The 27,172-nt window shown below is 35.5% G+C and overlaps 1 protein-coding gene across 11 annotated transcripts in view; it reads right to left on the reverse strand.

Moving 5' to 3' along the window:
• Window positions 1-27,172, reverse strand: part of DMD (dystrophin) — a 2,264,041-nt gene that overhangs the window by 681,914 nt on the left and 1,554,955 nt on the right. For all 11 annotated transcript variants that reach the window (XM_070604303.1, XM_070604310.1, XM_070604305.1 and 8 more), the window contains one exon: window positions 10,889-11,053. In XM_070604303.1, coding sequence (XP_070460404.1) covers window positions 10,889-11,053 — 165 coding nt within the window. The remainder of the gene's footprint in view (window positions 1-10,888; window positions 11,054-27,172) is intronic.

Raw genomic sequence — 27,172 nt, forward strand, 5'->3', positions numbered from 1 at the left:
CAGGAAGCACAGAGAGCTCCAAACAAAATAAACCCAAAGAGGCCCACACGAAGACACATTATCATTAAAATGTCAAAAATTAAAGAGAGAATCCTAACAGCTGCAAGAGAAAGGCAACAAGTGACATACAAAGGACAAAGTGACATACATAAGGCTATCAGTTGACTTCTCAGCAGAAACCTTACAGGCCAGAAGGGAGTGGCACAATATATTTAAAGTGCTGAAAGGACAAAAACTACAGCCAAGAATACTCTACCCAGCAAGGTTATCATTCACAATGGAAGGAGAGATAAAGAGTTTCCCAGACAAGCGAAAATTAAAGAAGTTTATCACCAAGAAACCAGTTTTACAAGAAATGCTAAAAGGACTTATTAAGAAGGGAAGAAATAGGAATAAGAAAATTATTTTTTAAAAGGCAATAAAATCATTGGTAAAGGCAAAAATACAGTAAAGTTAGCAAGTCAACCAGCTATGAAGAGAATATGATCAAAAGACAAAAGTACTAAAATTATCTATTTCCATGATAAGAGGGTAATGGATACACACACACAAAAGAACAGGTTAGATGTAATATCAAAAACATAAAATATGGGAGAAGGGGAGTAAAAGAGTAGAGCATTTAGAAAGAGATCAAATTAAAGAGACCATCAACTCAATATAGATTGCTATAAATGTAGGTTATTATATATAAGCCTTATGGTAATCATAAATCATAAATCTATAATAAATACACAAATAATTAAGAGAAAGGAACCCAAACATAATGCTAAAGAAAATCATCAAACCAAAAGGGAAGAGAGCAAGAGAAGAAGAAAGTAAAAGAGAAGAACTACTAAAACACCTAGAAAAAAAGTAACAAGACAGCAATAAGTACATATTATCCATAGCTACTTTAAATGTCAGTGGTCTCAATGTTCCAATCAAAAGACATAGGGTGGTCGATTGGATAAAAAAACAAGACCCATATTGCTGCTGCATGCAAGAGTCACACTTCAGATCTAAGGATACTCACAAACTGAAAGTGAAGGGATGGAAAAAGATATCCCATGCAAATGGCAAAGAAAAGAAAGCTAGGGTAGTACTACTTATATCAGACAAAATAGACTTTAAAACAAAAACTGTAACAAGAGACAAAGAAGGGCACTACATAATGATAAAGGGAACAATCCAACCAGAAAATATAACACTTGTAATTATCTATGCACCCAACATAGTAATTGCTTTAGATATTTAGGTTTTCCTAACAGACATAAAAGGAGAAATAGACTGTAACACAGTAACAGTCGGAGACTTTAACACTCCACTTATACCAATGGATACATCATACAAACAGAAGATCAATAAGGAAACATTGGTCTTAAACAACACATTAGAACAGACGGACTTAATAGATAGACACAGAACATTCCATCCAAAAACCACAGAATACACACTCTTTTCAAATGCACATAGAACATTCTCCAGGACTGATCACATATCAGGCCACAAAACAAGTCTCAAGAAATTTAAGAAGATCGAAATAATACCAGCCATCTTTCTGACCAAAAAGCTATGAAACTAGAAATCAACTACAGGGAAAAAATCAGAAATGCCACAAACATGTGGAGATTAATCAAAATGCTACTGAACAACAATTGGGTCAATGAAGAAATCAAAGGAGAAATCAAAAAATACCTGGAGAGAAAAGAAAATGAAAATACAACATGCCCAAATCTAAGGGATACAGCAAAAACAGTTCTAAGTGGGAAGTTTATAGTAATACAGGCCTGCCTCAACAAACAAGAAAAATCTCAAAAAGACAATCTAACAGTGCACCTAAAGGTACTGGAAAAAGAATAAACAAAGCCCAAAATCAGAAGCAGGAAGGAAATAATAAAAATCAGAGCAGAAAGAAATGAAATAGAGACTAAACAAATCAATAAAAAAAAATCAATGAAACCAAGAGCTGGTTTTTTGAAAAGATAAACAAAATCGACAAACCTTTAGCTAGACTCATCAAGAAAAAAAGAGAGGAGACTCAAATAAAATCATAAATAAAAGAGGAGAAATTACACTGGACACCTCATAAACACAAAAGATTATAAGAGAATACTACAAAAGCTCTATGCCAACAAATTGGATAATCTAGAAGAACTTGATAATTTCTTAGAATCATGCAGCCTTCCAAAACTAAATCAAGAAGAAATAGAGAATTTGAATAGACCAGTCACCAGTAAGCAGATGGAAACAGTAATCAAAAACCTCCCCCAAAATAAAAGTCTTGGACCAGATGGCTTCCCTGGTGAATTCTACCACACAAAGAAGACTTAGTACCTATCCTTCTCAAACTGTTCCAAAAAATTGAAGAGGAGGGGAAGCTTCCTACCTTATTCTATAAGGGTCAACATTACCCTGATACCAAAACCAGTCAAGGACAACAACAAAAAAGGAAAGTTACAGGCCAATAACACTTATGCAAACATCCTCAACAAAATACTAACAAATTGAACACAACAACATTAAAAAGATCATACACCATGATCAAGTGGGATTTATTCCAGGGATGCAACATCCACAAATCAATCAACGTGATACACCGCATTAACAAAATGAAGAAGAAAAATCCCATGATCATCTCAATAGATGCAGAGAAAGCATTTGGCAAGATACAGCACCTATTTATGATAAAAACTCTTAATAAAATGGGTATAGAAGGAAAGTACCTCAATATAATAAAGGCCATATATGACAAACCCACAGCTAATATCATTCCCAATGGAGAAAAACTGAAAGCTACCCCTGTAAGAACAGGAACCAGACAAGGATGCCCACTGTCACCACTCTTATTTAACATAGTATTGGAAGTCTTAGCCAGAGGAATCAGCAAGAAAAAGAAATACAAGGGATGCAAATTGGAAAGCAAGACGTGAAACTGTTACTATTTGTAGATGACATAATTTTATAAATAGAAAATCCTAAAGAATCCACTAAAAAACTTTTAGAAATAATAAATGAATACAGTCAAGTTGAAGGATAGAAAATGAACATACAAAAATCAGTTGTGTTTATATACACTAACAACAAAGTAGCAGAAGGAGAAATTAAGAATACAATTCCATTTAAATCGCAACAAAAAGAATGAAATACCTAGAAATAAACTTAACCAAAGAGGTAAAAGATTTGTACACTTAAAACTATAAAACATTGTTGAAAGAAATTGAAGAGGACACAAAGAAATGGAAAGATATTCTGTGCTCTTGGATTGGAAAAATTAACATAGGTAAAATGTCTATACCTGTAGATTGTCCTAAAACAATCTACAGTTTCAATGCAATCCCTATCAAGGTTCCAACAATATTTTTCACAGAAATAGAACAAAGAATCCTAAAATTTATATGGAACAACAAAAGACCCTGAATAGCCAAAGCAATCCCAAGAAAAAAAGAACAAAGCTGGAGGTATCACACTCCCAGATTTCAAAATATACTACAAAGCTATAGTAACCAAAACAGCATGGTACTGGCACAAAAACAGACACACAGATCAATGGAACGGAATCAAGAGCCCAGAAATAAAACCACTCATCTATGGACGGCTAATTTTTGACAAGGAAGCCAAGAACATACAATGGAGAAAAGAAAGTCTCTGCAATAAATGGTGTTGGCAAAACTGTACAGACAGACACAAAAGAATGAAAGTAGACCATTATCTTACACCACACACAAAAATTAACTCAAAATGGATTAAAGACTAGAATGTAAGACCTGAAACCATTAAACTTCTACAAGAACACATAGGCAGTACACACTTCAACATTCATCTTAGTGGCATATTTTCAAATATCATGTCTGACTGGGCAAGGGAAACAATAGAAAAAATAAACACGTGGGACTACATCAAACTAACAAGCTTCTGCACAGCAAAGGAAACCATCAACAAAAAGAAAAGACAACCTAACAATTAGGAGAAGATATTTGCAAACCATACGTCTGATAAGGGTTTAATATCCAAAATACACAAAGAATTCATACATCTCACAACAAAAAAATTAACAACCCGGTTAAAAAATGAGCAAAAGATCTGAACAGACATTTCTCCAAAGAAGCTATACAGATGGCCAACAGACACATGAAAAGATGTTCAACGTCAACTATCAGGGAAATGCACATCAAAACTACGATGAGATATCACCTCTCTCTAGTCGGAATGGCTATAATTAACAAGACAGGAGACAACAAGTGTTGGAGAGGATGTGGAGAGAAGGGAACCCTCACACACTGCTGGTGGGAGTGCAAACTGGTACAGCCACTATGGAAAACAGTATGGAGATTCCTCAGAAAATTAAGAATAGATCTACCATATGATCCAGCTATTCCACTGCTGGGTATTTATCCAAAGAACATGAAAACATGAATGCCTAAAGATATATGCACCCCTATGTTCATCGCAGCATTATTCACAACAGCCAAGACTCAGAAGCAACCTAGGTGCCCATCAAGGGACGCATGGATAAAGATACTACTTCAGCCATAAGAAATGATGAAATTCGGTCATTTGTGACAACATGGATGGAACCTGAGGGTATCATGCTAAGTGAATTAAGTCAGAGGGAGAAAATCAAATACCATATGATCTCACTCCTAAGTAGAAGATAAAAACAACAATAAACAAACATATAGAAACAGAGTTTGGATTGGTGGTTACCAGAGGGGAAGGGGGGAGGGAGGAGGGCGAAAGAGGTAACTAGGCACATGTGTGTGGTGATGGATGGTAATTAGTCTTTGGGTGTGGAACATAATATAATCCACACGGAAATCGAAATATAATGATGTACATGTGAAATGTATATAATGTTATAAATCAATGTTACCACAAAATAAATTAATTAAAAAAGAAAATTAAAAAAAGTCAAATCTGAGATTCTTTTGTGTGTGTGTGTGTGTGAGGAAGATTGGCCCTGAGCTAACATCTGTGTCCATCTTCCTCTACTTTATATGTGGGACCCCTACCACAGCAAGGTGTGCCAAGTGGTGCCATGTCTACACCCACGATCCGAACCAGCAAACCCCGGGCCGCTGAAGTGGAATGTGCGCACTTAACTGCTGCGCCACCGGGCCGGCCCCCTTCCTCTGTTTTACATGGGATGATGCCACAGCGTGTCTTGACAAGTGGTGCTAGGTCCATGCCCAGGATCTGAACCTGTGAACCCCAGGCCACCAAAGCAGAGCGTGTGAACTTAACGACTGTGCCACCAGCACGGCCCCTTAAATCTGAGATTCTTTATGAAAACTTTCAGCAAAACCAACTTTAAAAGGCCTATGTGGCCAACGACTATCCTTGCTGCACCTATGTAAATAAAAAGTCTAGCCTTATTTTATAAACAAGAATAATCTTACTTTGAGCATCTTTGATTAAATGGGAGGTGATTGTAGAAAAAACTTTTGTTTCCATAGAAAACTAGAGCATAACTTGTGGGTTATCAGATTCTAGTCATGTTCATTGCCTTTGTGCTCTTTTGCATTTCCTTGTTAACTACATGATTTTGTTACCTGCCCTTAAATTGGACTGGATTTTCCTGTCTTACACATTTTGTCAGTTCTTACCAAATTTTCAGTTTTTGTAGTTTCCTTCAATATCTGGCTACAACTCTCTAAACTAATTCTTCCAAGTTTTCTCCTAGTTTCCTGACTTGGCATCACTGAGAACTAAAAGCTGACTGTCCAGATCCTTATTGGGACTTTATATTGTCTTATAGTCAAACTTTCCCCCCAGGATCTACAGAAGCCCTGAACGCTGAAGCTGGACAACTTGATAAATACTTCAAAGAACTCACCACTCACCAGCACAGTAGATTACGTATGGACAACCTTCATGCCTGGAGCTGCTGCGGTGTGGGGACACTCAGGATGTTCACTGGAACTTCCACACCCTTCATGCTCTGCTCCAGGAAATAAACATGACTGTGGACAACCTTATCAAAATCTCTCTGATGTCTGTGCCATCACCCAAAACATTCAAACTGTCATCAAATGGCCGCTGTCATCCTCACTCTACCATCAGAAGGTGTTTCTAACCCATCTAGGAATCGTCTTAATTGGATACTCTCTGAACTCAGAAACTGGGTTTACAGTCTGCTCCAATCATTAATCTTTGTTTTTCTTCTTACTTCCATAGAAAATTCTGCCTCATTAAGTACCTTACTGCTCACATCATCCAGTAAATATTCTCTACTAGCAAGTCTCAGAGTCAGTTCAACTAGTTATTCAACAACAGAAAACTTCTGAAATGAACTACATGGATTAGCTTTCCCTAAGTCATTCAATGAGAAACCTGGTTTTCCTTGAACAAAAGAGGAAACTGACAAAGATGGGCTTAACATTCTCCTTAGTTTGACTCAACTTTAGACAGGTTTCTTCCTGATTATAGGCCCAACCTCTCTTTTCTTAGTGCATTTACTTTAGAAAACTTTCCGTTTTAAATTCCTTCTCGGCTCCATTGAGAGGTAAATCGTCTACAACCCAGAAATGTCTTTCTCAAGGACCTGGGAGCCTTCCCTTTGAAATGTAAATATCAGGAAGGATAGCACCCTGTCTCCCAGTCTCTATGGGAGGATAGTAGCCTACCTTCAATAAGTGACAATTAGCAAACACAAAGGGCCTAATCTCACTGACCAACCTCCCTGCTAACGTCCTCCAGTACATTTCCACCAGCTCATCCCAATGCTTAAAAACTCTCCTGCCTTTTGTTTCAGTGGATTTGAGTTCAATCTCTCTTCTCTATTGCAATGGTCTTAAATAAAGTCTTCTTTGCCTATTAAGTTGTCCGGGGCAATTTTTTCTGTGATAACACAGCAACATGAAAACATGCAGAGAAGAATTTTAGCTCAGATACTTTACCATTCAGTAACTACAACTGTGTTCTTTGGTAGTTTTTAGTGTGGATTTGACATTATGGGCAATTAAGTTTCCTACATGGTAAGGAAAAGCCAGCAGAGCCAGTACGTCATGTTTATTTATAGCCCACGGAAGGAAAGTCATCCCTGAAAGGAGGCAGAAACCCTCCCTGTCATCAATATGAAAGTATTTCAGTCAATAAGACTTAATATAAAATTATGTGTTTCTCTCCCCCATCTCATATTTTAATAAAAAGTTTGGGAAGCAGTAGTTAGGGAATTTTACGTCAGCTAAATAGTATACCTCCAGTTCATTATTGAAAGTACTCATTAAAGATTAAAAACTAAGACCCTTTATAGACATTTTAACTGGCCCCTGGTTCTTAGCATTGAATTATCATTTCTGAAATCTGAAATCAACATATTTTATGTCTAAATTGAGAGTACATTTGAAAATCAAAATCCAAAGGCGTGCCTTCTAGTGGGCTGACTGATGGGAAACGGCTGGGATTACGCCTAATTTTCCCCTTCTACATCAGGAGCTCATTGATCGTGTTTCTCAGCTTGCTAAGGGTTCTGGGAGGTGGTTTTCAAGATGAATATTGCTATTTGCAGGATTTCCTGAATAGGAGTATTTCGGGAGTAAATTGCACAAAGCAAGCGATGTGCAGGCAATTTTCACTCCAGCATAAACAATGTATTAGAATAGAGCCCTTAAGGCTTTTTTTATTTGAGTTTCATTACACAGCTAGCTGCATTTCATCAATAAGCATGAAGTGCCAAACAGGCAAAACTGAGGCTCACAGAGGGTATTACATATTTTTCCAACAGGTGCTCAGAGTTTGACTAGACTGATAAGTTTAGTCAATGCCCTGACTGATAAGGCCTTAGGCCCCTTGTTTCAGAGGTAGCCATGGCCACCATGGCCAGACAAAGACATTTTCTTTAAATTTAGGAAAATGGAGGCTCCTTGTGCATCTACTTTCTTTGTATTAACTCATCCCTAAGATTTGTAAAAGGTGTTTCTCTGTGTTACAAAATGGGCATGTCCTCAAAACTATTTAGAAACTTTATTTTGGGTTGCCAGTAGTTTAAAGTTAAGCAAAGTCCATTTTTTCATCTTTTTTTAACTGAAAGAAAAAAGTTTAATCTCTTTAAGCAGAAGGCTATAGCGAGCTGTAAAGACTGAAATCAGCTATCTTATAGCAGAAGAATTCTGTGCAATCTTAATAAATCATTTATTAGACAGTGAATATAGATAGAGGCTAGACAAAGAGAGATAAAGGACTAGGTACGTTAGCAAATTATTCACACTATTCACAGGTCACTATTTCCCGCTTACAAGCTAGGGGTCTAAGAAGCTTGAGGAGAATCTCTCAAGTCATCATTACACGGTTTTATTATCTTTTTTGAATTGGATACAGCCACAAGCAGAAGAAAAAGGCTAAAGGAATATTTTTGAAATCTGTACTCCAGAGATGAAAAACTCAGAATATGCACAGAGGACTGAAGCCAAGGAGTTTGACTGCCAGGGAAAAAGCAGGTACCTCTCCCCTCAGTGATTTAGACCAAGCTGCAGGAGGCAAATATCAGGACTCTCTGAAACTACACGCAGCAGTGAGTGGTGACTTGTAGCTTTGATAAAGGAACGCGATTAATACAGCTGAGAGTGGCTTTCACCCCAACTGCAAGGACTCATTTGACAGGAATCCACGGGCCATGAACAAACAAAGGCCCAATGCAAGTTTTCAATATTTGAGAACCATTCTGGGGGCCAGAGACTGGGACAAAAGTCACTTGGTTCAGTCAACAATATCTATTTGTATCAGAGGATTTTGTTATCTTTTCTCTTAAATATATTCCATGTACCATGATAGATGGCTAACAGTAAATATACTTTTCATTATTTTAATGAAGAGGCACATTTTTACTGAAAATTATATTTAAAGTAACGGAATGTGCTTTTATCTGTGAATTACAAACAGCTATTTTTGGTTGGGAATAAAGAGTTTATGGCCTTTCCTCTTTGTAATACTAAATCAAGAAATATTGAAGAATATATTAGATCCAAGATAATTGAGAATCTGGCTGAGGTTATTGTTTATTGGACCAAGTAACTGTACTCTTTGTTGAGATTATTTATTGAGCAATGAAAAATAAATATTGATGAGATGCAGTTGCACTGGAGAATGGGCGCTACTCAAAGACCTCCAAGGACACCATGTACTAGGAAGGTGGAAAAACTGAAGAGATTCCAAAACTGGTGGCTTCCCCGAATGATGATGTGGCTTTGCATTTACCCAGTCTTGTCCCTGTGACCACACATGACTCAAATGCAGGAAGACTGGTGCATCAGAAGCTATGTCCTGGTGTGAAGACCTCCACTGTGCCATCATTGTGCAGGCTGTTTTGTTACCTGTCCTGTATACTTTCTTATAGCTAACTAAATTTGTTCTGAGTAAAGCCTATTGTGACTTGAGCTTAATCATCAGACTGAAGCCAAGACCATGCCACTGGTTGAGTAGCCTGGGTTTTGCAGGTGAAAAGATGTCCACCTGTGACTTACACAATATCACCCGGTCTTGGGGGGAGCGATCAGAACGGCAGATAGAAATGTCAGGAAGGTAAAATTAGTGGGGTACACTTTGCAAATATAACTCATTTCAGTTGTATCAAACCTCTTTCTCTCTCTCTCTCCTTATCCTCACTCAAGCCTGTCCTTCCTAAACTTTCACTTTCTCCTCTCTAGAGGATCCTCACACTTCCTTTTATCCTTGCCTTATCTCCTAGGAAAACAGCAACTAGATAGTTAGAAATGTTAGCTTGTTACAATCCTACAAAGTTAATAAATTGAATGATTTGGGTCAATGAATTAAAAGAAAAACTTTACTCCAAGATGTTACTTAACTAGTCTGAAATTGTCCATCATTATATTAATTAATAGGTTGTACTTTCAGTTGAGTTGGTTTATCTGATTGGCTACTTAATGTTGTTGGCCCATAGGAGATATAAAACAGGGCATTATGTTGGTACAAGTCCTTATAACATGCTCCTGAGAAGGGAGAAAAGATAGGAACAATCAGTGTGTACAGGGACAAGAAAAGGAGGAGACGGTGGTGTCCAACTGGCATGTTTGTCTGGAGCCCTAGGCTTACCTGCAGCATTTCATTACCATTCTGGTTGCCTCATTATCATCTTTATTCATTGATTCAAAAATACTAACAAGTACCCACCTTATGCTGGGCCCTGGGATGGGAGTGTTCAGAAATGGGCGAGATAAGAGAGCTATGTAAGAAGATGCCCTGTGCATGCAAAGAACAGTTCAATGAGGTACTCAGGTCTGTAAAATTTAAGTGTAAATCAATGTAGAAAGGCTATAGGAGATGGATACAGAGGCTTATAAGAAATCCTAAAAGGGGTTTTTCCTTTACTTGGGGTATGGAAGAAAGCTTTGAAGAAGCAATGACATTGAACTCAGTCTCAAAGGATGGAGGAAAATTCGTCATGCCAAAAAAAAGAGAAAGAAGTCATTTAAAGAAGAGAGAAGGTTAAAAACACAGACATGGCAGAAAACCATATGCATATAAAGATATCATATAAGCTATCATGGCTAGAATATAAAGGGAGGTTGTTGGAAGAATAAGAAGATAGAAAGGTAAACCGGGGTCCATCTGAGAGAGTTTTATAATGTCTACTAAAGAGCTTATACTGTATGTTGTAGGCATCTCCTCTCCTAAATGACTTCAGTCTTAGATAAGGAGTTTACGAACACATATTAAGTGCAACTAAAGTAGGGATGGAAAATGGATTGTAGTAACAAATATGATGAAGGCATTCTGATGATGAGTTTAATGAATACATTATTGCCAATAAACGCTGGAAGAAAAAATAAAAAATGCTAGTTAAATAATAATAATTAATATAACAAAAACAACGATGATGATAATGAATGAGAAACTCAGTTCAGTGATACTGCCGTTCCTTCGGAAAACAATATTTAAAGCCAAAAGTCCTTACCTTAATGTCAAATGGTCCTGTTTGATCTGGTTGATTATAAATTTCCAACTGCTTTCTAATAGGAGACAGCCACAGAAGCAGATGATTTAATTGTTCTTCAAACTGTCCAAGGTCTTTTATATGAGCCTCAATTTCTCCTTGTTTCTCAGGTAAATCTCTAGAAACCTGCAAGGGAAAAAAATGTAAAAGATTCTCATGGAATAAATTTAAAGAAGAAAAAGAAATATTTTTAAAGTTACTTGCCATAAAATGTAATAGAAATTTACTGAATTTGGTATTTTAACAGCATGATATTGATTACTTATATGTGTTCCATGTTAGGATTTAATTTATATATTACAAATCATAGATCAATAGTCTTTCCAAAATTCTATGCTTTAAAGACAATAAGCCTTTTTTGGAAATTCAAAGCACACACCCACACAAATGCACACAAAACTCCAATCGACAAAAATAAAGGAGAGTATTCTTTACTTAACCATTCACTTATTAAACCTAATGGTGTGATGTGTATTATATGTCAGCCACTCTGCCTTTATACTTGCTTCTAACTTGTAATTGTACAAGCAAATTCTCTTACATACAAAGAAAACGGGTGAGGCGAGCATTTTTGTGAGCTATAGTTTGCAGGTCCTGGTATAATCAAGTAAAACAGTATCAGATGATTGGAAGAAGAAGTAAAAAGAACATCTGAAGTAGAGTAGAATATAACAATGATTGTTGGTTATTTTTATTAAGGGCTTACTATGTGCCAAGTACCATGTTTGGAAGTTTCACATTTATTGCCTCTTTAATCCACCCAACAACCCTATGATATAGACACTATCATTACCCCAATGTTATAAATGGATGATGACATGAGGGTTGAGAAATGTGAAATAATTTGGAAAACAGTATGACATATTGCTCAACACTGTGAGGTCTAGAGTCAGGCTGCTTGGTTTTAAATCCTGGTTCCAGGTCTCTTCCAGCACATTAGCCAAGTTTTCCTTAACTTTCAATGCTTTCTCTATAAAATGGGGACAACGATAGTATCTACATCATAGGGTCACTGTAAGGATTAAATAAAGTAATCCATGTAAATAGCTTAGAGCAGTGCTCTGCATATTAGCGAATGAAAATAAACTCATTAAATGTTACTGATTATTACTCAAGCTCAAGTGTAAGTAGAGAGACAGGATAAACAAGAACAAAGCCTTTTTCTTCAGATTATCAAGAGCTAAAATAGGTACACAGGAATAAAACATGTAAACCTGCACTGGCAACTTTTAATGATATTATTAATACTATTCTAATAATATGAACATAACATTGTAATATGAACACAAATGTTACAATATGCATCTATTATATAATAATATTATCATGATACTATGAATAATAGAGAACATTTTAAAAGTAAACTAGCTAAGCATACTAATTTACTAGTGCACTGTCTAAACAATGCCCCATATTTTGGAACAATTGTTTTAGATACTTTTAAAAGAACTAACTATGAACATTTGTTAATTGGACCCAAGAGATGTAGGGTGAAAAAGAGATAAATTAATGGACAAAATAACCAATCAATTAATGTATAGGGGAAGGAATTTTACATGTGCTCGTATTATACGTAAACAATATGTATTTTGAAATACTGTAAATACATTTATATGTATTATGTAAAATGTATGTGAACGCATGAATGTAGGTTTAACAACCAGTCTGGGCTGACGCACGCCAGCCCAGGACTGATCTCAGGCTCTCACAACAATGTTTCCTTGGAATACAAAATTTAGGATGAATGGGAAATGTGGGGCCCGCCTTGTTTGTTGTATGGAACTGTATCTGACAGGGGGCAGCCGTGAGTTGGAATACAGCCATTGGGTCTATACGACTAAAATGGTGTAAAAGATGGAAGGGAAATAGATGTTACGTCTCCTATTTAAGGTGACCTGCACAAACCTTGGTTTTCATCCCTGGCAGCCTTTCTCTGTGTAGGTGAGGAGTCAAAAGAAGAAACATGTGTGAGTAGCATGGAATGTTTGTCCATAAATAATGAATCGTGATGCTGTATCTGTTGTGTCTTCCTTGTACCCTGCTATAAAGCCAAGTAAACACAGTATTAGATAAAGACCTATTTGTATTTCATGAGTTCTAACCCATAAAGAAATCTATGGTGCTGAACCATATTTATGTGTGTGTGAGTGTGTAAAAGTATGTGCGATAGTTAATATCACAAATGTAATTCCATGTATATAATATATAATCTAATATTGCCCTCAACCTATCTTTTGCTGCATTTATAAGGAAGTAACTAAACAGTTTATTTTTATTGGATCATTTTCTACTCACAAGTACATGTAAAAGCATTTTACAGCTCAACTTACACAATCTAAGAGCCTCTAGATTCTGAAGCTACTGGAGATAAAAGCCATCATATTTGCTTAAAAGCTCTAAAATTGAGCAATGAACTCATTTATATCTGATCGCAAAGTAGTTCACGTTTCATTTAGGCTTCATATATAAGCACAGAAATCTGTATAACTTTTAACTAAGATTGTTGGTTTCCTTCTCATCCTCCCAACACATCCCTTTCTGGTTATTGAGATAGAATAATGCTTGACAGAAAATAGGGAATGAGTGAGATTTGACTAATATTTGGAATCCTTAAATGATAGCTTATAATGAGATTGTGGAACACAAGAAGTTTTCAGCTTAGCTCTGGCATCTGCATTAGGTATATCCTCACAGATCTTGTACTTCCCACCATTCACAGCATTTACCTTACACTATTTAATTTATTATTTACATTGACCTCCCTCATTGAGCTTTGATTTGTGGACGAACTGAGTTCCTACACCTGATAGGACTTCAATAAATATCTGTTGAATCAAAGACAAACAATTTCCAAATTCAGGATTCATTTCTTTTTTTTCTAACGTAAGAACCAATACATGTCCAGAGATGTTAACAACATAAAAAATGTAATTTTATCCTCAAGTTAAACATCTTTAATTAACAGACAAAAATATTCGTAAATCGGACTACATAAAAATCAGAAACTTCTGCATGGCATAGAAAACTAAAAGCAAACTCAAATGATAAATTGCGAAAAAAAGGATTTGTGACTCACATCTCAGATAAGGGACTAATTTTCCTAGCACTTAAGAGAGCTCCTGAAAATTAATAAGGAAAACGACCAACAACCCAAAAGAAAATTAGACAAAAGTTAAGGACAGGTCACAAAAAAGAAAACACAAATGTATTTTAAACATACAAAAAGAAGCTAAGCCTTGCTCATAATGAGAGATCTGAAAATTTCATCTATTGCACTCACAAAAACCCAGGTTTGAAACACACTATGCTGCCAAAGTTGCGGAAAATACACAGTCCTATACATGGCTGATGTTCATATTGGTGTGCCCTTGTGGAAGATAATTCAGCAATATTTATCAAATACATGTAATCTTTGACCCAGAACTTTTACTTCTAGGAATTTATCTTGTAGACATATTCCCGGAACTAAAATCAATGTTTGGTGATAGTAGGGCAGATGGTGGAAGGGGTGGGAGATTTTTCACTATATTTTTTAATTTTTGAAAAATATAAGTGTATCATCTTTGCAAATAAATACTTTAATTTAGAAAGGAAAACTACTAGCTTTTCTTCTTACCAAAAAATACTGGTGAGAAATTATATTTTATATATTTTAATAACAAATGATTATTAATATGATATAACATATCTAAAGTCACCAGTCAAAAATCCTTTGACTATTTTCCTATGACAATACCACTTATTTAATGGTCAGGTGTAATTTGAGAGCTTCTAATACATAATTTGTATGCTTTTTTCCCTCCCCTTCAAAACAGTCTTCAGGAGTTGATGGCTGCTTCTATATAGTTTATGGAAAAAGATAGTAGGTGTGAATAATTTATGATGTAAATAAGAGTAAGTTTTGTGTAAGTTTCTACGTGTTTTAAAATAATTTACTGTTATATTTACTACTTCACATTCTTAGCAAAATGCAGACACAAAAACACTTTACTAGTAAAATGCATCATTTTTCCCCATAATCTTTTTTAGTATTATAAAACCATGCTCTTCACGCAACATGTTCCCTGTGGTGAAAAAAACAACCACATCCATTCCCTTCTATGTTAATTTAGAATCTAACCAAATCCTGACCTAATTTCACATAAGATTAGCTTCCTTTTCTCTCAATTTCCAACTTTTAATTTCAAATGTGTAGAAGTTTTAATATTAAGATAAACAGAGGTGTCTGTTTTTGAAATAAGTAGATGGTAAATACTGACTTCATCTTACACCAAAAATCTTCTAGAGAATTAAAAAAGTGTAAAAAAGTTAATAATAACAGAACTAGAATAAAATATTGGAGTGGGAAATTCCTTTGGAAGCAGAGAGGAATGTGAATAAACTATTTAATATAACATTTGCATTGTTCATTTAGAAATTAAGGCCAATTAGCAGAACTAAAAACAAATGATAACTGGGAATATTTGCAGCACCTGTCAGACAAAGGGTACTATTCTTACATATAAGAAGATCTTTCAAGGCATGAAAAGAGATGGATAATCTACTAGAAAACTGGATAAAGAATATAAACAGGAATTTGAGAAAAAATGCAAACAGCCAATAAACAAAAGTCCAACCGCTAAGTAATCAATGAAATGCAAATTAAAACAGTAATGATATACCACCATTTGCCTATTATATTGGCTTTTGCAAAAGGTGTTTGTCAATGTTCTGGAAAATAAGCACTCTTATGATGTTTGTTGGGGAATAAATTCTCATATTTGTAGGAAGGAATTTGATAATTCATACCAAAAAGCAAGACTTCTACCCTGAAAACTACAAACATTATGGAGAGGTTAAGGAAAAGCTAAATAAATAAAGGAATATATCTTGTTCCTCTATAGGAAGGAGCCAATTGAAGGAACCAATTGGAAGGTCCAATATTGGAAAGATACAAGTTCTCTTCAAATAATCTGTAAATTCAATGCAATTCCAATCAAAGTTGCAGCAGCTAGTTTATAATAGAAATTGGCATGCCAATTCTAAGATTTACATGGAAATGCAAAGGACCAAGAATACCCCAGGCAAACTTGAAGAATAACAAAGTTCAAGAATGTTTACAATCAGATATCAATATTTATTATAATTAATTCTTGGTGGTATTGCTGTGAGAATAGATTATATATATTTATTTAATTTATGACAATGGTGCCACTTTAGTTAAATGGAGAGTGGATGATCTTTTCAATAAATGTTCCAGGTTAACTGGATATTCATATAAAAAGATGAATCTTTACTCCTACTTTACACCATACACACAAAAAAATCAATTCCAGATTGCTATAGGCCTCAATGTAAAAGGCAAAATAATAAAGTTCTCAAAAGAAAATATAGGAAAATATCTTGATGATTTTAGAGTCAGGGATTATTTCTTAAACAAGACATAAAAAACACTAGATACTAAGGAAAAGATTGATAAATTGAACTTCATTCATCAAGAGATACCACAAAGAGAAAAAAACAAGGCCCAGGTTGGAAGAAGATATTCGCAATGCATGCATCTGCCCAAAGACTTGTATCCAAAGAACTCCGACATCTATGAGAAAAAGATAGTTAACTAATTTTTTTTTAAATGGGCGAAAGATTTGCTCAAAAATTTCACATAAGCGAATATAAAAATGGTTCTAATCATCACAGGATTACAAATTGAAACACAATGAGATAACAGTTTGCATCCACCAGAATGGCCAAAGAGAAAAAGACTGAAAACACATATTCTTGATAAGGATGTAGAACAACTGGAACTCTTATACACTGCTGGTAAGGGCGAATTGGTACAATCATGTTGGAGAACTGTTGGGCGGTATTTCCAAAAGCAAACATACATGTATCATATGATCCAGCCATTCTACTTCCAAGTATATTCAAAAGAAACGTGTATATATAAGCAGTAACGGACATGCACATCATAACAGCATTACTCATAATAGCCTCATACTAGACACAACTCAAATGTCTCCCAACAGTGGAATGGATAAACTGTGGCATAGTCACACAATGGAATACTGTAAAGAGGATAAGTAAACAGACTATGGTACATGCAACAGCAGGGAAGAATCTCGCAAAAATAATATTGAACAGGAGCTAAGTCAAACGTAAGGGCATATACTATATGATTCCATTTATATTAATTTCAAAGGCAGGCAAAACTAACATAGGTATTAGAAGTCAGAAGAGTGCTTATCCTTGGGCTGGGAGGGGATTAATAACCGGGGTAACATTCTAATTCTTGATCTGGGTGCTAGTAGCAAGTGGATGCTAATTTTTTAAAAAAAATTATCAACTTCTATTCTTATGATTTGTGCTCTTTTCTATGAGTCTCTTATCCTTCGATTTAAAAGATTACATGAAAATATTTCAAAAGTTTTAAAAGTATTCATTGCTTTCAACTACAAAATTCTACTTCTCTGAATTTTCCTAGGGGAATATCAGAGATATACATATAGACATGTGACAAGAATGCTCAATTCTGTCATTTATACTAATGAAAAAGTGGAATTGCCAAATAGAATAAATTGCATCCATATAATGGTATACTTTGCATTCATTAAAGTACATATCATGAAAAACATTCTATTATATTGAAAAATATTCATGACATATTAATTAGTAAAACGTTATATACCATGCATAAATTATGTCTTCAATTTTCTGTGTATATTTTACATATCAGTATCTACACATAAAATACATACACATATTCTTTAGATGATTGGAAATACATGCACCAAATTATTAACCATGATTTTGGGGGATGTTATCAATTAAAGAATTTTTTTAAATTGTTAATATATTTTTGCCTTTTCCAAAGTTACCACACAGGAAGAGTATTATTTGGTATGTTTTAAATGCTAAACAAAAATAAGTAAATGGATCATACTGGTTGAGTGGCTGGTTATTCCTTCAAAATATTAGCAATAATAAAATTACTATTATAACTTAGATTGACAAAATGCTTCAGGTAGTATGTGACAGATTTTACTTATATTAGCTCCCTTAATCTCATCCATGATCCTGTGAAATAAATATAATTTTCTACAACTAACAAATGAGGAAATTAAGGCTCAAAACTATTAATAATATTCCTAAGGTTACTAGTAGGGGAAAAAACATGGCATTTAACATCTAGTTTTTCCCAACTTCAAACTCCACTCTTTCCTTTTCTCTTCCTCCCCAAAACATACTTTCTGCTATCTTTCAAAATCTAACATATTACTTGATAAATGGAGTACGAAACTCATTACTTTTCAAAAGTTTTCATTTTTGTAAGAACAGTCTATACCCGTAATACTCATTATCATTAACAAGACACACATTTAGAAGTCAACTTTAATATGAAATAATATAAATGAAATGCATGTATATAAACATATTTTGAAAACAAAAAAATGCTATTTCACATTTGTTAATTCAACACTGTCTATTATATAGGGACCACAAGGTAAATTAGTTTGCTTATTGAATAAATGTTTGGATGATGATTTATCTAAAATCATGATTAAATGATCTTCATATAACTGTAATAAGTAACTTCTATATTTTGGTAGATTTGTCATTCATTTTAAAATAGAGGCACAGATAAAATAAGTGGTTATAATGATTAAAAATAGTAATAGAGGGGCTGGCCCCGTGGCCGAGTGGTTAGGTTTGCGTGCTCCGCTGCAGGCGACCCAGTGTTTTGTTGGTTCGAACCCTGGGTGCGGACGTGGTACTGCTCATCAAACCATGCTGAGGCAGCGTCCCACATGCCACAACTAGAAGGACCCACAACGAAGAATATACAACTATGTACGGGGGGGGGGGGGGTTGGGGAGAAAAAGGAAAATAATAAAATCTTTTAAAAAAAAATAGTAATAGAAAACTGCCAATTCTAGTAAGTAGCAATCTGTGGGATAAATCAGCATTATTTCCAAAGAATTTACTGTTAAATGCTGAACTTTGAACCTTTCATACTTAAAAATATAAAAAATATTTGATTGAATTTTAATTCAATTTCAAAATTCCTATCTCATACAATTCCAAACAGAATACCAGGAATGAAATTTTAGACGTAAAAAATAAAATCATAAAAATAGTGAAAATATGAGTAAATGTTCTTATAATTTTGATGTAAAAGTTATAATTTTCATTTAAAAACCATAAAGTGATAGACAAATTCATGACAATGCAAAACCTCCTTACATAAAAAATCAAACAGGCAAAAGAAAAATCAAAATCCAAAACAATCCACCCTAAATAATTTCACAGACACTCTTAAGATAAAACCATTGTCACAGATCAATAGGAAAAAAGACCAAAACTCGACAGAAAATAAAGAACAAGGATCAGAAACAGACAATTCACGAAAGAAAACTATAACTGACCTCTAAGTTTATTTAAAATGTTGAATTACACTAGGAACCACAGAAATGTGATTCAAACAGTGAGGTGTAATATCCCACCTATTGATACGGCAAAGATTTAGAAGAATATCTTGTATTACAATGTGATGGTGTCATACAATAGCTATAGTATGGGGAATTGGGTCCTCTCATATACTACTGGTAAGCAAGTAAGTTGGAATACCCCTGGGGCTGGGGTTGGCAGTGGATGGGGTAGAGTTCTGCAGTACATATGCAAATACAAACATATTCTTACACTTAGACCACTAATTCTACTTCTAATAATTTATCTCAAGGCAACAATGATCGGTACAGATATTAAGCTACAAGAATGTTCGCCACAGCCTCTATTGAAATAGCTTACCTGCTCACCAATAGGGTATGGGTTAAAAGTTATCAACATCCATCCAGTGAAATACTCTTGTACCCATTTAAAAAATGATGTAAACGTTTATTTAGTGATATGGAAAAATGTATAGTGTCTCAAAAAATTAACAGTTGCAATTTGCGGGTAATAGATTATCTTTTCTTAGTTGTACTAATTTTTCTGCGATGAATTTATCCTACTTTCTAATAAGAAAATAGCTATTTTAAATATAGGTACACATATATGTATACTTCTTCTCTAGAAATAGAATATTTGTGTAGTACTTACGATGTGCCAAGCATTATTCTAAGTGTTTTTTTATATATCAACAACATTTAGTAATAAAAACCTGATGACGTTAAGTGTTATTATTGTTCCCATTTTACAAATGAAAAACTGACACAGAGAGGCTTAGTGACTTGCCTGAGGTCACACAGCCAGTAAGTGGTAACTGAGCTAGGATTTGAACTCAAGAAGTGAAACTTAGAAGCTCATACTCTTAATCGCTGTACTATTTTGTCTCCTAGTCCCTTTGGCTACACGATTTTGAGAAAAGATACTGATATGAATACAAAAGGAAGTCTACTTTCTTTCACAGCATTTCTTAAAATAAATTCCTTTAGTTAATGGTTGGATCTTACCACAATTTCCTCAAAACTTTGAACGTACGTGGGATGATAAAGTCCTATTGCCCTTGCAACTACCAAATTTAACTTCCAGAATCACCGCTCATTGTTTTATTTTCTTGCTTAAATCACATGACTCCCAATCATCTCCAAATTCTTTAGCCTGCCTTTTTAAACAATAGCCTTCAACAATTTGACCTTATCTACCATTCTTTCACATCTTTCTAATAATAAAACTCCATTTTGGTCTGCATTGTTCTTGGTATGCCCCTTGACTTTTCTTCCTTCTGTTCCCCTGTCATTATCTACTATGCCATTAAAAAGTCGTGTTTTCCCTCAATGAAGTATCTCTTTTCCTAATTGGCACATATAAAACCCCTCCCCATCCTGCATGTTTTGGGTAATGAAAATGCCACCTCCTCACAGAAGATTGATCCCTCTGGATGGAAAAAATTATTCTTTCTAATAAACTCTGTAGCATTTATTACCTGTGCTACTTCATCGGACCCTGTCAGTTATTGTGTTTTTCTTTAGTTTACTTTCTCGTTCAACCTGTGTCTTCTTCCCTCACCTCTCCTCAAAAACTTGCACACACACAGCACACACATACAGCCACAGTTGAAGTTTACATCTTTGTATATCCTTACCACCTTCTCTTACATGGTAGAGAACAATCTACCACGTAACAATCACAAACCAATTAATCATTGATCACTACAATAGAGAAGGGAGAAGGTAGAGGCAAGGATTAAAAGCAGGACTCTCTTCAGAGTACTTCTGTTTCACATAGGTCACATTTCTAACTCGCTTCTCGTTTTAGTCTATGTGTGAACACCCAAACTCACTAGAACAGTAAGAACAGGTCTTGCCTAGCAGCTGGACTGGGGAAAAGTGGTTTGAGAAACACAGGAGTATGAAAAGGTAGGATCTGGTCAGTCAAGAGGACTAAGGAACACATGTAGAGAACTCAATTCTTGACACATGTTTTCGTTGTTCTTAGTTTATCTTGATGCCATGGATTCTGGAGCTAGAGATGTGACTAGATATGCATTAATTACAGCATTGGCACGAACATTGCCCATGCAATTAATTCGATGAATATTTACCTAGTAACTCTTTTTGTTCCAGCCATGGCCCTGTATACTATCTATAAATCTACCGCTTTGTTAGTTGATTCAAGTTGCCCATTGTATGGTTAAATATAAACCTTCACTGCCAAGACTTATCCACCTTGAAAAAAGCTAAATAACCGTGTACTCTGAATGCATCTGAAACAAATACTCTCTTGCTGCCAACCAAAAATTAAGAAAAAACTTCCAAAATTTAGTAATACCAACTAATTCATGTACACTACCATCTTCCTTTGGATAAAATGCGGTATAACATATTTGGAGACCTCCTTTCACCTTGCATATTTTCCAACCGCCATAAATTAAAGTTAATAGAGAACCAGAACTTAGGAAAGGTATATTCTCAGGCACAATACTCAGTTATTTTTTACAATTGGTCTCATGGTAAAATATCCCTCAGTAGGAGGTCATTTATTTTCTTTCCCTCTGGAAATTTAATAGAAGAATAATGAATATAAAACTGAAAAATACATTATGACTACATGCCACCAGACATTTAAAAAATATAAATCTACATACAGTTTTAAAGTGACCAATTACAATTTACTTTTAGGACAGTCATTCTCGATGCATATGCATTGGGATTTTACTTTAAAAGTAAGTGGATTTTGTTTCTAAAGGATGTGGTTACTACTTACAATGTTTCAAGATCTATGTTTTCTATATTGCTTGCAGTTTTAAGCGAATGGAATAGTGAACTCTCCCATATCAAATCACAGTGTATATTAGTTTCATTGCATAACCACTTCATTACCACACCTGGATTTTGTTATTGTTGCTAAAGATCCGAAATGCATAATACATGATGAAATAAATTGAACATTTCTAGGGAGATTTCAAAGTCAGTAAAATTTGATGTACAATAAATAGGTTTGCAGTCCTTGGAGAACTCGGTCCTTATTACCACACTAAACCCATATCGGCTTTTAAATAAACCCCGGTATTCACGAGCAGTATTCTTGTTCATTAATTTCTTAGTTTGCAGTATAAGCAACTAACTCCATGGTATAATAATCCTTAATAATATACATAGCTCATGGAAAATATTCTCTGACTGCTCATCTTGATTCAACCCCCCCCCCCAAAGTTAGGGAACAGGCCCTGTAATGGCTCCCAGAGGCATTAGACAAGTAAAGTGAATTGGTGAAATTGATTTGCCCAAACCTCAATAGCTATCATTTATCTTCTAGAATAGATTTTACAGGGATTTACACCCACCTAACTATCCACCTACCCACACACTCTACTGCATAATGTGATTTTGATCACATACTGTTTAAACCCTGAGGACAATAAAACTCATAAAGAAGTTAAAATGTAATTTTATATGACACATACACACACCACGGGATGTGTTGTTACAAATTAACCCCATATTTTTCTTTCTGCCTCTCTCCCAGCCCATACTCATTCTAAATCAAGGAAAGAGGCACTGTATTCTCACACTCTCCCCTCAGCAGTCTTTGCTTTTATTTGCTTAAAGGACCTTAGCAGTAGCTTGGCTGATAGAGAAAAAGGTCCTTTGATTCCTAGGAAACATTGTTTTTTATTTTATTTGTTTTGTTTGATCAAAACTCAAGGAAAACTAAGCCAGGAGCTGTGTAATTTTACCCAAGCAACAGGACTCATCATAAATGATAATAGCTTGATATTTGTTAAGATAGTCCTTGAGGTGTTGGTGAAAATTAGCTATTTTAAGAATAGAATTTTTAAAAATCAGAGTCTTCTCCTTTGTTAATTTTATATAAACCACCATATTTCAGAATATGGACCTCAGGGAAAAAAGGAGAAAAATATACTGCATGAGCACATATCCTCAGTTTCAGACCTTCCATTAAAAAACAATTTAACAATTTAAATATCACTTTAAACTTAAATTTCTTAAAACTAAATACAATTTGAAAATCAGTTCCTCAGTTGTACTCGCCACCTTTCCAATGGTCAAAAGCCACAACGTATTGTACAGCACAGATAGAGAACATATCCATCACTGCAAAAGATTATCTTGGACAGCACTACAAGCCACATTGCAGGACTTGCTTCGGGACTGATGCATCTTAAAAGACTTATTCATCCTCATGATTTCTTTTTAAAGCACAACAACATATTTTAGAAAATAATTAATCCCGGAGTGTTCAAATACATTTACAAATTTGAGTTTTGATGACATGACAAGGAATTGCTGCTTTTAATCTCAACATTTTCTGGCTAACAAGTTTGTTGTTTTCCAAAACCTATTTCCTAAAAGAAAGAAAAATCACGACATTGAAAAGAAGTCTTATTTCTTTGCCCTCCTCTGAACGAAATCATTTTATTATGATGTTTAAAAATATCAAGATTAAAAGGGATTTTTGTAACAAATGGCATAATCCACATAACTCACGTTTATATTGTCTCTGTGTGTAAGTCTATATTGTTGCAAATTGATGTATTATTGCTATTTATACCATGAAGTAAATGCATATTGCATTACCCACTAAATGAAACATGCCTAACAATGAAGAAAATCAACATTCCAGGGAGTTTTAATCTCATTGACAAATAAAAGAATAATATGACATAGAATAGCTACTCCTGGAAATGGTGATGCTTAAGGAGGGTGTTTTGGTTTTGAATCCAAAAATAGCAGGATGTGTCATTGGCATATGTTAAGATGAAGCTTTATTATATGTGTAGACAATATGAGAAAAGGAAATAAAACTTGAAGGTGAGTGGGTCTCTTTGTGCTAGCCAGAAGAAAAAAGAGCACAGAAAGAAATCTGAAGAAGAGAAGAAAATTTGATTTCTCTGGAAAAAAATGAAAAATCCAGGCAGAAGTCAGGGCTAAGACAATCTAGTTTTCTGCCACGATTGTTGCTATAACCCCATTTTAACAAGAGTCTAGAACAGAGGACAGCGAACTATGGCTCATGGTCCAAATCCAGCCACCACTTCTTTTTGTACAGTTTCAGAGTTAAGAATGGTTTTACATTTTAAATAATCGACAAAACATCATAAGATGCATAAAAATTATATGAAATTCAAATTTGTGCCCATGAATACAGTATTGTTGGAACATGGCCGCACCCATTCATTTATGTACTGCCTACGGCCGCGTTTGTACTATACAGGCAGCAGCGAGTAGCTGTGGCCCGTATCTTCTGGCCTGCAAAGTCTAAAATGTTGACTATTCGCGCCTTTACAGTTTGCCGATCCCCGTTCTAGATGACCAAGGAGTTCCAGCTCAACCTTCAGTCCTTGTAAGCCTTTTCCCTGCCCGGCTCCCAGAGCTGCTTTAAGGGGTGAGCTCGAGAGGGAAGTACTTGGAATTCAATGTATGAGAAAAAACTTTTAAACTTAGCATCCATCAACTCATGTCTCCTCAGCAAACTCATCATCTAACTTTGGAAAATGTGGACAGCGACTTCCACTGGAAATTTTTAAAAATCCACAACTGTCCTGGCCTGTTGTTGAGGAAGTTTGCGGCCAGTATATGCAAATATCTGATCTGGCTCAGCCCTCTACTTGGGGCCAGCTAGCTGAAGCCTGCAATAGCAGTCAGCTGAAATTTGGAACCTGAATACGGCATGTGGTAAATGTTTAGCAAGATTGAATTATCCATATTATTGTTTAACATTAAAACCTTTTTATTTGCTTTCCCAGAAATTGTGATTCTGAAAAAAGCAAAAGAAAGCAGAACTTTAAAAATGGAAATGATGTACCAATATAAAAGCCAGAAAAATAAAATTTAAAAATATTGTTGTTATATCCTGTAAGTTACTCTTAGCCTTGATGAGATGAGCATTGAACTGCACTGGTCAACATGCTTGCCACTAGCTATACGTGGCTGTTGAGTGCCTGGAATGTGACTATTTAGAATAGAGATAGGGAGTAAGTGTAAGATACACAGTGGATTTCAAAGACTTAGTACAATAAAAAGAATGCAAAATATCTTATTTTCATATTGATCACAATGTCAAAATGATACCATTTTAGATACATTGAGTTAAATAAAATTACTGAAATTAATTTCACCTATTAATTTTTACTGTTTGATGTGGCCAGTAGAACTTTAAAAATCACATAAGTGGCTTGCATTGTATTTCTGTTGGACAGCACTGGTATCGAATAATACTATGCATCTAGAAATGGCAGAAAACTATTGAACGAGAGATAATCCATATATGTAAAAAAAAGTCACGTGACTTTTAGTACATCTACTAAGTTCCCTATTTTAATAAAAAGTAAGAGGTAAAGTTTTCTTATGAATGGAAGCTAAATTTCTTCTTGCCTCCACTAAATAAATGCTGAACAAATATTTTAGGCAAATGGTACGAAGAAGCACCAAATTATTAGTTTGTCTCGTATGGGTCCAGCTGTCTCCAATATGTTTCCTACACTCATTAGGATGAAGCAACCTCACGAGTGTTAATTCCATCTCTTTATTCTCTGGCCTCCATGTTTAAGTGAGCTCTCATGCTAAGGCCTTTGGGGACTGTCTTCCAACCATGTTGTGCCTGGAAACCAGAGCTGTACAGCTTTGTTTGCACATCACTGGTTGTCCAACTTTTCTGGCCCCCAGGCTGTATAGTATGCAACTTTATTCTTCACTAACTTCCTGTCTGAGGGGAAGAGTACTGAACAGAGGAATAGCCTCATATGGATAATGTTACTGTCACATTAGAGGAAGGGGAGGGGAGGGAGGAGACACACACCTGGGTCCATTCCTGGGTCTCAGATGAGGAAGCCTGGTGGTGGCTTCCTCTGCAGTAGGGCTGAGCAGTGTAACCCAGGGGAGGAAAGAGAGAGAGGCATGTGGCTGGGAAAGGAAAATGAGAGTCAGGGGATTTGAATCAATACCTAACGGGGGGGGGGGGATGATAACAGAGGACTGCAAGTCAGGGGACCCAAGTTCTAACACGTCCTCTGCCTCTATTTGTATCATCTGGGGTCGTTCAGTCAATATCTTTGGAACTCTATTTTCTCAACTGAAAAATGTTAGAGATTGGATTAGACTAGCTCTGAGGTGCCTTCTGTAGCTTGAATGCTCTATGAATAAATTTCATCTCTGGCAGAGAACAGAGCAATGTACACAGCCCTGAGTGTCTCACTGAGTTTAAAGGAGACAAAGACTATGTCGGCCTGACACCTGGATGCCCGTAAACATAAAAGATATTCTCCGAGGGTTTATAGGAGCCCGTGACATAGGCCTAAAACGTGGAAAATCTCATGACAATGGGATACCTCGTCACCCTAAGCAGACGTAAGCTTAATTTTCCTCAAGGCGAGATAATGAGCAATAGAGCCTAACAAAGCAATTTTGGGTACAAGCTTAACACAATCAAATGCCATGGTGTTCTAGTCATTTATTTACAGGATTTAAACATCTTTCCTCCAAAGCCGGGACTCCTGCCAGATAACCTGTGTAATATGGACCTAATGCAATGACTGACACCAAATGGCCAACAATTTTGGCCAGCCCAAGGGCTTTGCTGGTACAGGAGGTGCATCTCCTGGCTCGGGCTAAGGTTGCAGCTACATTCCTGATGATGTGGCCACATTTTAGGCTCTGGTTCCCAAGAGAGAGCTGAAGCGCAGTCATTCTCAGGCCTTGGAAGCCACCACTTTCAGGATCAGGTTAGGGAAATGCAGAGTATCTCAAGTCCTGAGGTACAGAAGGGAACAGAAGTTTGGGGGCATCAGGACAGTGTTTGTGAACTTAA

Source organism: Equus przewalskii, chromosome X (assembly GCF_037783145.1).
Source record: "Equus przewalskii isolate Varuska chromosome X, EquPr2, whole genome shotgun sequence".
Lineage (NCBI taxonomy): Eukaryota > Metazoa > Chordata > Mammalia > Perissodactyla > Equidae > Equus > Equus przewalskii.